This window comes from Anthonomus grandis, chromosome 15 (genome assembly GCF_022605725.1).
Source record: "Anthonomus grandis grandis chromosome 15, icAntGran1.3, whole genome shotgun sequence".
NCBI lineage: Eukaryota > Metazoa > Arthropoda > Insecta > Coleoptera > Curculionidae > Anthonomus > Anthonomus grandis.
In genome coordinates this window covers 20,551,084-20,567,579 of record NC_065560.1, presented here as the reverse complement: position 1 = coordinate 20,567,579, position 16,496 = coordinate 20,551,084, and the positions used below count along the sequence as shown (strand labels likewise).

General features: G+C 31.6%; 1 protein-coding gene across 1 annotated transcript in view; it reads right to left on the bottom strand.

Annotated features, from left to right (window-relative positions):
* Nucleotides 1–7,199, bottom strand: part of LOC126745323 (glutamate dehydrogenase, mitochondrial-like) — a 72,921-nt gene extending 65,722 nt beyond the window's left edge. Inside the window, exon 1 of the mRNA XM_050453094.1 lies at nucleotides 6,947–7,199. Within this exon, the coding sequence (XP_050309051.1) occupies nucleotides 6,947–7,096 (150 nt within the window). The 5' untranslated portion in view covers nucleotides 7,097–7,199. The remainder of the gene's footprint in view (nucleotides 1–6,946) is intronic.
* Nucleotides 7,200–16,496: the final 9,297 nt, after the last annotated feature.

Sequence of the window (16,496 nt, the reverse complement as noted above, 5' to 3'; positions counted from 1 at the left end):
CTAAAGTTTATACTACACTAATGAAGCATTTACTACTCTCTGTAGCATATACTACTATGTACGCAATACATAGAAGAAGGTGCTATGCTTTGGAAGTATCTACTAGTTATAGTAGTATTTACTACAGTTTAAATGAAGTTGGTGTTTGACAAACTTCGGCCCCAGCAATCAAAGTGTTTTAGTAAAAAATGGTAGTTTTTATGGATGTGCATCGTCAAAAAGTATTCAAACAAAGAAGAGAATACAATAATGACGATTTATATCGAAAATTATTTAGGTAATTACCATAAATTTAATAGATTTTTCTATCCCAATCATCTAGTTACGCTTTGGTATTTTAGATTTAACAGAGAAAATGTAGAGTGGCTTGGACATTATTTTCTCCAAGATGATAATGAACCGGTGGAAACAAGGGGTGGAGCCCTGTCACCGACTCGGAAAATGGAGGTTTTATTGAGAAGTTTAGGTGTTTCTAGTAAATTAACTTTGTAATTTGAAAAATGTAAGTAACTTTTCTTACAGAAGATCCTAGATTTCAGCAAGGAGTTGGTGTTGATCTAGACGTCAATCAAAACACTGTTTCCAGAACCTTAGCCACGGTATCTAAAGCAATTTATTCAAAAAGAAACAATTGGATAAAGTTCCCTAACACTAACGAATTGCTTAGAGTTGCTATTAATGACAGAGCACGTGGTTAGCGAATGCCCAAGGTTATAGGTGTTATTGACTGTACCCATGTAAAAATAACAAAATATCTATTCACGGTGATGAATACGTGAACAGAAAAGGGGTATGCTCAATAAATGTTCAAGCTACTTGTAATGCCCGAGAAATGTTTACAAGTGTGGATGCATCTTGGCCAGGCTCCGTATACGATAGTCGACTTTGGCGAAACTCCATAGTGCATGGAATTATGTATAATAATGTGCACGAAGCAGCTTTATCAGGTGATGAAGGATATGGTGTTGCCCCGTGGTTATTGAAACCATATAAAAATCCAACTACACCAATGCAAGAAAATTATAATTTAATCCATGCAAAGGAACGATGTGTCATAGAGCGCTGCTTTGCTCAGTTAAAACGGCGTTTTCCAATGCTCCAGTATACTTTTCGCCTAAAAACTGAAAACATTCCGGAACATATTGTGAGTGCACTTGTACTTCACAATATAGCTAAATATCTTCAAGATCCATACCATGATTTTGATCGAATTGAGATGGAAGTTCAGCATCCCAATGAACTAATGCAAGAGGGTAATCAAGCACAAATTCGAAATCAAGGTACACAGCGCAGAAATGAAGTTGCTGAGTTTTATTTCGTAATGATAACTAACATACCTAATAATTTAAGTTATTATTATTATTATGATAATTATATACTAAATAGGTAACTTATGAAATGTTCAATAATAAACTAAGTATAAAAAAGTAACAACTAAATAAACTAATTATTTCAATTTTAAGTTTGTGACAAAATATCAAACTATAAAAGAAATAAATGGATACTACACCTCATATTATATTTAAATTATGGGTTCATACGTAGATTTTATATTCCTGTTAATAATCCAACATTTCCCGCCTAATTAAATGGTCAACTAACTGCCCACCAGCTTTGGCAAAATTTACCAATGCAATCGCGGCCCGTTCCTGAGCTTCGGCTGAAGACTGTTGAGCTCGAGAAGCAGAAACTTGGGCTTCGGCTGCTTCAATTTGTTTTCGTAGACAGGTCTTTTGTAGTTGAATCAGTGTCTCCTCCTTATCAGCTGCTTTAGAACCTTTAGGTGTCATGACTTTAACTTGTTTGGAGCCAGATTTACAACTGAGGAAGTCATCTCCACTGTTTTGGAAGAAAACATCAATCTCATTGCTTACACCGGCCTGACATGCACCTGGTACTATGTGTAGAACTGGTGTTTCTCCTACATTTCATAAGTCGTAGATTTTTTTGGCCATTCCGTCAGTACAATTCTTTTATTTCTAGTTTTTTTTAAGTCAACTATTTTCTTAACTTTTGTTTTCATGTTGTGTCTAGGTTTTTTCTCATTATTTTATTAAAACCAGTTGTTAATTTTTTTAGTGCATCTTCTTTTTCGTTTTTAATTTCTGGTGTCATCTTTTTATCAAATAAAATTTGATAATTTTCAAGTAGAGTAACAAATAATACTTGTTCGTTTTTATCTCGTCCTAGCTCTTTTGTTGCATCGGAATCTGAAGAATCACTCATAGTTAAACCAATATTATAATCACTGAACTTTTAAAAAGTTTGAATCCGAACCGAAATACACAAACACACTTAATACTAATAGACGCACTGACAGAAAAACGAGTTTTGACAAGTGTCTTGTCAATTTTGAGAACTTTAACACTCGCTTACTGCGACACTAGTAGATACTTTTCTCTTAAGTAGTAGGTACTTCTGTTGGGCCGTACAGTGTAGTATTTACTTCATAGGCGAAGTAGATACTTTTATGTAAAAGCAAATGCTACAACGTAAATACTTTTTAGCGAAGCATTAGCATCTACTACTTTTTATGCATTCCACCCATTGTATATATTTTAGCATAAAATGTTATAAAATCAGTTAGTAACAATAACGGTAGTATACGATAAAAATTTCGAAAAATAACGACCAAACGTTGCGAAATATTGAAATACAAAAAACCATCTTTAATAGGAATTATAAAACACCCTGTAGCATAAAAACGATTTACTCAAGATTCTTGTACATACTTGACCAAGATGCGGCTGGTAAAATATTGCAATGTAATTTCGGGACACCCTGTATAATTGTAATGTACCGTTTTCCCTTCGCGCGGTAGGTGTAATATATTATAGTCAAAGTAGGTTAAATATTTAAGGGTAGTATTTAATCGAACATCAGTTTTTATACTTTTTAGCACGTTTAAAAACTGGATGGAGCAACAAAAATACTTATTGAGCATTTAATCTTTAGCATCTAATAGAGTTAATATTGTCAACTGTTTTATACTAATCTGGATAGCTATTTAAATAATAAAGCTTCTAAAAACTGTTTGAACTTTATACTTTATAATATGACAAAAGCTAGTGAGCATAAAATAAAACAAAAATAGGCATGACAAATATACTTTATTGTCTTCTATTTATAAAACAAAAAGAATAAAAAATGCCATTTTTAAAACAGTATTTGAACCACAAAACAAGGACGATGGCGGGTAATAAGCCAACTTTTTATCGTAATTTGTTATTTTTTGATCATTTTTTTTTCGTAGGCTAGTTGACAATTTGACAGCTCGACAGTTGCGAGCCCTGGCCGAAATAAGATTATATAATAACGAGAGATTGGGTACCCAATAAGAGGTTGAATGTGATGCAAATATAGCAGATCAGGAAACAAATACTGTGCCTACCCGGTTCTTGTGCAGGAATACACAATTTGGCTAAAAGATAGGCGAAACCAGTCTTAATCATTTATACCTCTGTGGGAAAAAGAAGCAGACTATGCAGTTGTACCGCCAAAATATTTTCCGCCACCAAATTATTCCAGATTTAAGCAAATGTCCGTAATTCAAATTTTCGAAGAGTTTATAGATGATGAATTTATAAAACATTTGATGGCGGAAACTCGCAGGTATATATTATTTTTTAACTATCCAGACCCTAATATTACACCTAATAAAATTCGTTGCTTCATAGCAATATTATTTGTAAGCCGCTATAATAATTTGCCATCTAAAAGGCAATATTGGAGCAGTGGCGAAGATCTTAAAAATTTAGCTGTGTCTCAAGCAATGCGCCGTGATTACAGATCTTTACAGATCATACGATTTTTACAGATCACTCGGTTTCTTCATTACTCTGATAATACAAAACTAGATGAAATACAAAAATGATAAGTTCTACAAGATTCGGTCTGTCATAGAAATGTTAAAAACAAACTGTTTAAAAAATTTCGTTCCGGAACAAAATTTGGCTTATGATGAGACTATGGTTCGATGTTTTGGGCGACATAGCTGCATGCAATTAATTCGTGGAAAACCCATTAGATTTGTGTATAAAATTTGGAGCCTAAATACTACAGACGGCTATTTGGTAAATTTTGATGTTTATCAAGGTAAAAGTCCCAAATCTAATGCGGACTACGACTTATTGTTTGGCAAAGCTGCAAACCCTTTGGTAGTAATGTTAGATGAATTACCGCCAGACAAAAAGGATTTGCGATATGAACTTTATATAGCTAATTTGTTTTCAAACCCAGCGCTTTACTCATATTTGCAATTTCGTGGTTATTCTGCAACTGGAACAATTCGTGAAAACCGAATGCCCAAACAATGCCCCCTCACGAATAAAAAAATGTTTGTCAAAAAAGACCGTGGATATTTCGAAACAGCCATGGAGAAATCCGATGGCCATTTGTATGTGAGATGGATGGATAATTCAGTGGTAACTATGATGTCTACTTCACATGGAGCTCAAGAAATTGGACAAGTTAAAAGATACTCACAACAACAAAAGAAAAATATAATGGTTACACGACCAAAAGTTATTGCGAAATATAATGCCCACATGGGAGGAACTGATCAGATGGACCAGAACCTTGGCTGCTATCGCATCGGTATTCGAGGTAAAAAATGGTATTGGCCTTTGCTAACCTGGATTTTCGATGTTGCTCTTCAAAACTCCTGGATACTATATAATCGATATCAAAAACAAAAGGTTTCACAGTTAGAGTGTAAAAGAGAGGTGGCGACCGTATACTTGAAAAAATTTCAAGTTTTGCCGAAAGGATCTGGGCGACGAGCTTCTGCATTGGAATCGCGATTCAGATTCGCGAGTTTCCGATAATATCCGGTTTGATCGTTTTGACCATTTAGTTTAACAAACAACACAAAACAAATAAAGACGATGTGCACTCAAAACATGCAACTCCACAGTAAGAACCATGTGTTCAAAATGTGATGTAGCTCTATGTATTTCTTGCTTTACACCTTATCATTCCCGTTAACTTAAACTTGTTTACTTATTTTATATTACTTAGTATAACGTTCTATAATTTTAGTAATAAATTATAGAACGTAGAAGAGTAAATAATAATTTTAGTATAAAATTTTAGTATTTTCTAATTAAAAAGATTGTTTCAATTTGAGGTAGTGTAAAGTTCTAGCGTTGCCATATGGTAACGGCTGATATCTCAAAATGTAAGTAGCTAAAATTAAAAACTAAATTTTTACAGCTTCCTGAACGTATTTTTAGTAATCTTAAAAGAGCATAAAAAAGTAGCATAAAAAAAATAATTCCGGCGCTAATGGGTTAAAATAGACCAAGTATTTTCTGCACGAACAACTTCCTCCGCTTCTTTAACACATACAAATTTTCTTATAAAGAGCCACTGCTTACTCTCGCCACGCTTTTTTTTGTTTCTAATTCTTCAATCTCCGAATCACTGTCCGAACGATATGAAGGAATTTCTATTTCATTCTCCATTTGAATATTGTCATCAGAACTATTCCCGGGTAAAACAGTATCCAGTTCCATGATTATTTAATGTTTAAAACGAATAAAACGGTGCATAAAACAACTGTTTATACTACTGAAATATTATATACACCATAACCAATAAATGTTTATGAGAATCCCAAACGCAGTTAACTGTCGCTCCAGTATAAACGCACGTTGCCGGATTTTTTTGTAATTCATTAACGAAAGCTGTTGCCGAATGCAAAATAAAAACTTTTAAGAAAAAAAATTGATGATTATATAATATTTTAGTTGAAATGAATTTGAAAATTAGATGCTCATTTAGAGTTTTTGAAGTTTAGTTGGTATTTTGGTAAACTGGTTTTGAAAATTAGAAGCTCATTTAGATTTTTTGTAAGCTTTGTGTATTTTTTGGTGCCTGCTTTGTTGGCAGATTAAAAAAAAATATAATGATGCCTTAAGTTTGTTCACCGATAAATTTATTTGATATACAGAAATATAAAAGTTGCCATGTTAGTTAAAATAGTTACCGCATTTTGTTGTACATCCATAATATTTGATGCTCAAAAATTTCCCAATATTTTATAAGGCATGTGAGGTTAATGTGTAAGTATTGTAAACTAGTAAGAGTATTAAACAAATATATGCATTGATGTAATTAGTTTAAGAGGGTTGATGACGTAAGGGAAATATGTAAGTAAGAACAATTGGAGTAACCGTTTAATGCGATGAAATAAAGTCTAATTGGAACATCTTTGGACTATCCCCGGTAGGTAACGACAGACATATTACACTACTACTCTTTGTTTGTCAGATTCTTTCACATGTGAGGAAATTAAATTACGTCTGGCGACAACTATCTAGATAAATGAAAAAATAAGCAATTGCTATTATTTTTCAAATACAACTATCTAAGCAAAAGCTCATGATGTTTGGTATGGCCGCTACACTATCTTATTTTTTCATTCCCACAGAAAAATAAAAATGTGATTTTATCTCACTAATAATTCTGACAAATTAATTATCAATTAAATATCAGTTATGTAATATATGCAACCCACTTCAACCACTATCCCACATAGCAATAGTTTAACCCAGCTTAATCCTTTTAACATATACATTTGATGTTGATCCGAAACCATAGCAACACCCATACTATTACTTCGATTAACTTGTAATGAGATAGTTTTACTGTAAAAATAGCATTTTTAAACAAATTTAGTGCAAAAAGAGAAACCAGTGTTACTTGTAAAAACATGTGATAGTATTGATCGTCGAAAATTTAACGGAATATGTGGGAATAATATTAGTTTTATATGATAAAACGATATTGTACGCGAAAACAGTAGGAAGATTTAAATAGAAAAACTTTATTTTGTTGCAAATTTTACTACTTTCTATCGCATATAATTCGTTTTGCCCTAAAATTCATCATAAATTTAAAGTATGTGTAACTAAAAGTACCCAAAAGTTGAAATGAATCTTACTTGCGAAAACTTCGGATTTTCTTCATTCGGAATATGTTTCAGGCGTTCGGGCATCTGATGTTTAAACCTACATGGTTGTTTAATCTGCTTTATAATCTGGTTTCCGATAGCACATATTAGTCCACTTTTATTTCTCGTTAAACTAGACATTTTTTAAGTTTTTTTTTTGTAGTAAAAGAAGAGGCATGAATTTTAGTTAAAAGAAAAAACGTTGACAAAACTTTTATGTGACACTGACAGTCTGATTTAATGCAGTCTGGTGTAACCATTATAATATTATTTAAAAAAAAGAGGTTAATAGTAGGACCACCAGTAATCACAAGTCTATATTTTATTTTATTATAGTGTGTCCATCGAAAACTATCCAGCAAGATTTACGACTTTAAATGAGATCAGTTTAAAAAATCTTCTGGCCTATATACTTTTCTTTTCAGAAGGACTCATTTACACATAAATTCCATTACTGTAATATAAACCCTTAGAGGGGCGGGATTCTTTTTACATTATTTTTTAAAATAGGATGAAATATATTGTGATACATTCTTTGAAAGGGCATTTAGGTGGCAAAAAGTAAAGTAATCATCATCTGTTGTGCTCATAGCAAATTGAACAGATATTTTCATATTACATGGTAAATTAAAATTATTCTGTTGACTAATGGACTTTTGTGAATTTACTTCTACAGGACCTGAATTAATTGACCAATAAATGGACGGTGAATTTACTTAAATGTGCGGCAAGATCAGAATTATAGATAGATATCAGATATTGATTGAATAAAGTTTGCTAAAGAAACTCATAAGCATCCGGAAAAAATATAAAATGACCTTGGTTCAACGATTCTCAATATATTGGCAAGTTAATGACATTTATAAAAATTGGACTCTTGGATCAGATTTTTGAATGTTATACCTGATAAATTAATAGTTTTTAAATTCTGATTTCAGTTTTTCAAAACTGAATAGACATTTCATTGATTAAAGACAACATTAGACTAAACGGTTAAAAAAATTAATAAAAAATCTATTTTAAAGTAAAATTTGACTTATTTTTTGTTTTCAATCACTCAATTTTGAGTCGCCATACTGAAAAAAAACGCAACCAGGGCTAATTGGTTTGTTTTGCTTTTAAAGTTTGATCATTTAATCAACTTTTTTAATCTACCTATTGATTTAATAAACAGTTTACTTTTGTTGTCTTAGAATGAAGGATAGTGTTTTGTCCTCACTATTACGAATAAATTTAATATTTACCATAAAGTAAATTAGAACATTAGGTTCATGTTTTATTGCTTACATAATTTATATACAGATCCTATTTTCGTTCGTTATTTATAGGAAACCGCATAGAGGCGAAATTTTGCAATGTCGCGCGTGTACGAGTGCCTGCGACAGAGACAAGAAGCTCAGGAGCCACAATGCACTTTTGCTCTTTTGCTTGCGCATACGTCGTACGTACACGAACCAAACCTCAGTTTGTCTTTTGTGTATTGCGATTGTTTAATGGTAATTGTTTACGTTTCGTTTATGTATATTAATTATTCGTTTTTGCAAGTGATACAAAGATTAAAATATTAAAGTCGTTAAATTTAGGTCTGTTGATGACTTAAATGTATTTACATATTTATTTAATGTTTCACTCTCATATAATACTAGGTGAAGGTTTTTTATTGAGGTTTTATGTGGTAGTGTATTAGATCATGGTGTTGGCAATAGAATAATTCGATTATTATTGTTATGTTGTGTTGTATTGTTATGTTATATAGTGTCAAGAGAATCAATTTAGTTAGTTACCTTCTCACACATATTGTTAATTATATACCTTATACCTCTTTTTTTCGTTTTAACAACTAATGAACACATTCTTGTAATTGACGATTCAAAAAATATTGACAAGGATGAAGAAACTTCATTAATAAAGGCTATTAGCCATAATAAGGAAGTACCAGAACTGGGAGAAATATTAGGAAGTGAAAAAGATCGATTAAAAAGTTATTTAATAAAACTAGTAGATAATATGCAATCTTTAGAGGAAGTTGATGTTGTTAAAAAAATGGTTATTCCAATTTTATTGAACCCACTTCACTGGCAATTAGGTAAAAATATAATGAAAAAAGAACTCATTCAGATTTTATAGCATCTGCTGGAAGTTCTGGTCCATCAACCAATAAAAATATTGAACCACAAAGAAGACTGTATAAAACCAAAAAAAGCAAAACAAAAAGTCAAAATCAAACCCACTGTATGCCCAATAATAGTGAAATAAATGAAATTGCCTTAAAATTGTTGAAACCCAAATAAAATATAACCAATAAATCAATCTAAGTAAGTAATTATTATATATTAATCAACCTAAACTGGGGCTATCTTATCAGATACATACATTGCGCGGTGATATTAGCTTATATTTGATAATTAAATGTGTTTTGCATAATGAAAATTAAAGCGTTATTCTAATAAAAAATAAAATATCGACTCTGATACAAATAATAAAAAAATCAGAAATAAAACTCTAATAAACAAACTTAACAACATATCATTTTTTAAATAAAAGGCTCAAATAAACCGCCTTCTTTCGCTAAACAAAAACTTAACCTATCGTAAAAGCTATTTCGCACCTCCAAAAGAGTTTCAGGTAAAATGGAATTGGCACCTTCGACAATTTTATTTCGCAACTCCTCTAAATTTGTTGGTCTACTAAATTCATGCTTGTAAATGGTCTGCTTAAGGTAACCCCATAAATAAAAGTCATTTAGACTAGGAGGCCATTTAATATCGCCAGTAGAATTTTTAACAAAAGTATTTGTTAAAAATTCTTTTACCCTAGCCACGTTATGAGCAGGACAGCCATCTTGCTGAAAATAAACCGATCCCGGGTCTACATCAGATAGGATTTGAATGGCAGGAAGAACTTGGTTTTGCAGCAACTCAAGGTACTTTTGGGCGTTTAAAGTGCCATCAATAAAAAATGGCCCTATAACATTGTCGCCCAAAATACCTGCCCAAATATTCAATTTCTCAGGATATTAGGTACGAAACTGAAAATTTCTGTGCTCGTTTTTCTGAGACCAATAACGAACAATGGAAGGATTGTGTTTGCCATGTAATGGAAAAGAAGATTCATCAGAAAACATAATATTTTTTTAAAAATATTCGTTTTCATTTGCCTTTTCCATCATGGTTTTACAAAATTCCATTCTTCGCCACTGGTTTTCAGGAAATATTTCCTGAGTTTTTGAATACTTGAAACATTTATACCCATATTTTTTCCAGATACGAGCAACAGTTTTATTGCTCATTCCCAGTTCCTCTCCAACACTTCTAGTAGACCGTGTCGAATCAAGTTCTAGGGTACTGCAAACCATTTCTTCCCGCCTTTCTATATCCTGGACCACTTCAACAGGTGGTTCTTGACGTTTTGTGTGGCATTTTTTACAATCTTGAAGAGAAAAAGATGTCTCAAAATTTTAAACCACATTTAAAACCGTTTTTGCACAAGGAATCGGTCTATTCTCAAATGTCACTGAAAACAAATCTCTACATTGTACTGCCGAATTGCCTCCATAAAACCATTTAATTAGTTGAACTCTTTCGGAAGGGGTATAAACAGCCATAGTGAAAAAAACACGAAAATAACGCTCAAAAATTATTAATTCAACGTGCTGTAATACACCAAAGTGAGGTCTGCTGACTCCCGGTTCAAAAAATAAAAACGAAAAATTCCGCTGCCTGCAAGCCGCAACCAAGCGGTGTTGCCATTATTTTGGGTAATACGTAGCTCACGATAACACGATCTGTATATTAATTTAAGTATTTCTTGCACTTAAGGTTTCTTTATTGCTACAGTTTTTGATACTTAAATTGAATTACCTACATTTTCTTCTCGACCTGCTTTTGTATTCCATTACCTATTTTACTTCCTTCTTATTAATTCCTTCTCGTATTAATTCTTATTCGAAAATATGCAAACAATATACTTTACCTGTGCGAGAGAGATGCAAAGCCAGATTAAGAAAAAACACCGCCAAAAATGTGTGCGAACAGTACGACTAGGGACGAGAAGCGAATTAGCAGTGCAACTAAACGCACGTGTATATCATAAGGCTGCAAAATCTCTCTTATTTTCCTTTTGTGCCTTACTGAGTTAGTCGAGTATATGTACATTTACAATTTATTAATTTGATATACATTCTATATTTACGATTTAAAATAATTTACTATTACAATTTTGCGTAATCTTTCTATAGAGGAAAGGGTTCGGATCAGGGGATGATGGGGTAAGCGGGCTCAGCCTATAAAATTACATTCATCACAAAAAATTGGTCCTTCGAGCCGGATAAGCCTTTTTGGTACCTATTATTCTTAAAAAGATTTGAACTCTTTTGTTGGATTGGATTGATTACGCAAAAGCACAATATATTATCTTGAGTGAAAGTTTTACTGTTTTTCTTTAAATAATACTATATTATTGCTTACTTTTGCTAAATAATACATAATTACACAATACTATTACTTTTGCATTCTTTTACTTGCTACTTATTGATACAAAATAAACTATAAAGTTTAGTGCTTCTGCAATTCTTACTGCTTCTCTTTAATGACGTACTACCCTTCCTAACCCACCACTGTAAGTTAAAGTATTCAATGGCATGACTTACCCGATCGGATGTTTTTGGAATGACTCAGGCAATCGACACATTCTTTAATATATTTCGCAGGGCGAGATAACAAAAAGAGAATAGATATATTAGTTAAATAAGTTTCCAACACGAGGGTGTTTTAAAAAACTTTTATTATGACAGGGTGTGACCGACTTACAAGACATACGAGCAAAGAGTTACTAAACAATAGGTTACATGGGAATATATAAGCTTAAAGTGATTACAAAGCATAATAAACTGAATATAAAGCATAAGATAAATAATTAATTAATAAGCATATTTAAATATACAGGTCGTCAAAATTATACATATAACTCCTCCCGCCTAAGACGAAAGCAACAGGGATGAAGGGCTGTTTTCGGATTAACCATTGGTAGGGTTGATAGCTTCTTCTTCTTTTTCTTCTTTCTTCTTAATTAGGAGTTCGTATACTGCAAAGGCAACAGTAAAAACAATTAGCAATAAACCAAGGGTAGTAGCGAAACTCCAAGTAACAGGGTGGACTGGGTCGTCATCTTCCGGAATAGTCTTTAGTAGCTTAGCTTGTTCCTGTAGTCCTTGGATATGGTTGAAATCAATGGAATCTAGTTGAATAGCATCTGAGTGAAATTTAAATTCGATATTGTCAAAATTAATTTTTGGTAGATATAAAGGGCTGCTTTCCATAGTGTCTTCTTTGTTCATTAATTTGGATCCAAGTAGACTAATACCACAATTATAAGGTATAGAAATTAGGCTCGGTTCTGTCACGAAGAGGATTTCTTTATTCTGGTACAGCTTCTGGATTTTAATCTTGGCAGAAGTAGGTATTACCAAAATATGTTGATTGGTAATAGGGCGTATAATTGGTGTGGTTACATTTACATTGAGTAGTTGGCATTTCGTCATCTCAGCTTTCTTGATGAGGGTAGTAACACAATCATTGAGTTCTGGATTTAAAGCATCTCGGCATATGTAGAGGTTTTCAATCTTGGGACAAGCTTCATCTTGGTATTGTTGTGAATAAGTGCCCATCAAAAGGTAAGGTGATTTGGGTACAATTAAGGATTGATTTATAGGAACTGAGAACAGGTGAAACAATTCAAATGATTCTTTTACGAATATTGGAAAATGAATTGCAAAAATTATTTTATTTTTTGAAAAGCTGACTTGTAGTCCTGCTAATTGATAATAGTAATTAAGGTCCTCTAACATTAATATTTTATCGGTACCATAAAGGGTAGATAAATTTGAGACTATTAGTTCAAGTTGAGAGGCTGACAGTATTGTGCTGTGCAGAGTATTTAATTTTGCAAATGAGATTGCATCTTCAATGTTATCTAAAATTGTTATAAAACTTTGACAGTTAATAACTATATGGTTTATAGTATTTTGTAATTTTAGGAGTATTGAAATATCCGTTATTGTTTTATTCATTTGATTTTCGAATTAATTAACATGTGTCTGTAAAGATTTTTGATTTTTATTTAATATGCTTATAGTATTGTTGTAATTATTGATTAATTCTTTAGTTAAAGACATTTGTAAATTTAATTCCTTTTTATAGGTATTTTGATTATTACGTAATTCTTGAATAGCTTTTTCGTAGTGCTCTCCATCACCTGAATCCAATAGCCATTTTGAGGTTTTTCTTACAATGTTAAATAGTCCACGTTTCGTTCTATGCGGTTTGATATTATTTAATTTAATTTTTATTTCATTAATTAAATATTTCGCGTACGTAAGCAAATTAAAAGTATTTATATGATGCATTAACATTAAATTGATTATATTGGTATTATTGCAAGAAGCATCTAAAATATTATAGGCGTTTTTTAAATTACTAAGTTCTAACAAGAAGGGTTCTAAGTCTATAAAATTAAAATGTATGCTTATTCTCTATTACTCGTGCATTACCAAGGTGGAATGGGTGTAAGGGCGTATTTTTTAGGGGTGACTGATAAGTCGTTCTTAGTCTGATCCGTCATCTGTTGTGTCGGTGCAGTTATCAGTAGTGCGATATAAGTCATCATCAGGGGGTTCATTTTCCTGCGGAAAAGAAAGTCTTTTAGGTTTTTGAATTTGTGATTTATGTATGACTTTCTTTTTATTTGAAATTACTTTAGTTCCGATATCTTTCTTTACAATTTCTATTTTCTTTCTGGGTTTATCTTTCGATCTATGAGCTTGTTTGTCATTTACATAAATTTTACTATTAGAAGGAATGTCAACGGGGTTTTCACGTTTTTCATTTTGTTTTTGATTTTGTTTTATTTTAGTATTTAGGGATGTTTTAAATATATTGTCATCTATTATTCTTAGGCGTTCTCTTCGATCAGTAATGTATTTATTGAGAATTATTTCATCGGTTAGATCGAAGGGGTCTAAGGATTTTACACGGCCATTGATGATGTCAAATGGTCTTTGTTTTGTGACACTATGATATGCAAGGTTATAGCCTATTACTGCGTATAACAGAAGTTGTCGCTAGAGTATAACATAAGACACCCTTCAAATTTGTAGCACAAAATTTCTTACAATAATAGATGTATTTTCTAGATATACTCAAGCATACCCATTAGAACCAAGTTGCACAGCAACCGTTGTACTAGATAATTTATGTACTTTTATTAGTCATTACGGTTTACCACAACAAATTACTTGTGATAATGGTACCGAATTCAAAACATCACTAATGTTTGATTTTTGCAAATTACATAATATAAAAATACACTTTACCACCCCCTCTACCTGTCGGTAAAGGCATTGGGTTCTTTTAGTTTTAAAACTCTAAATAAATCTATAAGGGTTGAATGGACTCTTTCAATAGGTCTATTACTGTTTGAATTACCGGGGGTGGTAAAGTGTATTTTTATATTATGTAATTTGCAAAAATCAAGCATTAGTGATGTTTTGAATTCGGTACCATTATCACAAGTAATTTGTTGTGGTAAACCGTAATGACTAAATATAAACTAATATAAATGTATAATAGTTTATATTAAACTAATATAAATATAAACTAAATATAAACTAATAAATGACTAAATAAAAACATAAATTATCTAGCACAATGGTTGCTGTGCAACTTGGTTCTAATGGGTATGCTTGAGTATATCTAGAAAATACATCTATTATTGTAAGAAATTTTGTGCTACAAATTTGAAGGGTGTCTATGTGAATAGATTCTAAGGGCTTAGAGGGTCTAGGTGTCAAAGCAAATTTAATTTTAGGTGGATGTCGATCGTATTTTGCTTGCTGACAAATTTTGCAATTGTTAATATATTTTGTCAAATCATTCTTCATATTTGGCCAGTAATATAATGTTTTTAGGGACATCAAGCATTCATTTATTCCTCTATAACAAGTTTTCTCATGGTGGTTATTTATTAGTTTTAATTGCATGTCTTTATCTATTATATCATTTAAAAATAATTTTGTCATTATAAGTTTATAAGAATTATGTCTAAACGTATTGGGTAGTATTATACTTATTTTATAATCTAAATTATTAACTTCTGATTTCATAATGTAGATACAATGTACTATTTTTGGATTTACATATTCTTTAAAGAATTTAATAATTTCTTGTTCATAATTATTTGTTAATGTTAAGTGATACCTATTTTCATTAATAAAATGAATTGTTTTTAAAACGTTAAATTTTTCATTGGATTTTTGTGTAATAATGATTTGATTTGTGTAAGTGTTCAAACAGTTCTCTGTTGTGGGTATATTTAGTATCGGATCTTCATTTGTTGAATGGACTGTATTTCCATCAGATTGTTGGTTTTGATAATTTTGAGTATTTTGAATATTTTTAGGGTTAAATGGGGGTCTAATTTGAATGTCTGATATTATGTGGATTTTCTTTTTGGTTGGGTTAAATATATTTTCTAATTGATCTAATTCTTCAATTGTCACATCTTTGAGTGACGACAAGTGATTGATTTTCTATTACATTAATCTTTATGCGGGATAGTGCGTCTGCGTTAGTATTTTGGGTTCCCTTTTTATATTTTACATCATAGTCAAATTCTTCTAATTTAAGTCTCTATCTTACGAGGCGTGAATTTGGTTCTTTCATATTAAAAATATATTGTAAAGGTTTGTGGTCAGTGATGATAGTAAATTTTCTTCCAAAAAGATATGGTCGAAAGTATTTAGTTGCCCAAACAATAGCAAGGAGTTCCTTTTCTATTGTTGAATAATTAAGTTCTGCAAGGTTTAGTGTCCTAGATGCGTAAGCAATAAATAGATCTGAGCCTACTGTTCCTTGGCTAAGTACGGCTCCCATAGCAACATTGGAAGCATCTGTCGTAAGTAAGAATGGTTTCTCAAAGTTGGGATTGCATAGTATGTTTTTACATATATTAAAAGCTTCAATGTATTCTGGTGTCAAATTTATTGTAGCTCCCTTTTTTAGACATTTTGTAAATGGTTTAGTTAATTTAGCGAATCCTTTTATAAATCTTCGGTAATAACCTAGCAATCCTAAAAAAAATATTTTATTTCTTTTGCTGTTTTTGGAATTGGAAATGTTTGTATTGCGTCAATTTTCTTGGGGTTTGGTTTTATGCCATTTCTAGTTATTACGTGTCCTAAAAATTCTACTTCGATTCTAAGGAATTCGGATTTGTCTAATTGAATTTTTAACTTTGCGTCTCTAAGTTTTTCGAAAACGTATTTTAGGTGTTTTATGTGTTCTTCAAGGCTTGTAGAGAACACGATAATGTCGTCCATATAAACTAAGCAAAACTTCCCTTGTATATCTCTTAGAATATTATCCATTATTCTTTGGAAGGTTGTCGGCGCGTTTTTTAAACCAAATGACATTCGAACATATTCGTAGTGTCCATTTTCTACTGTAAAAGCGGTTTTTTCAATTGAATTAGGAGACATTTCTATTTG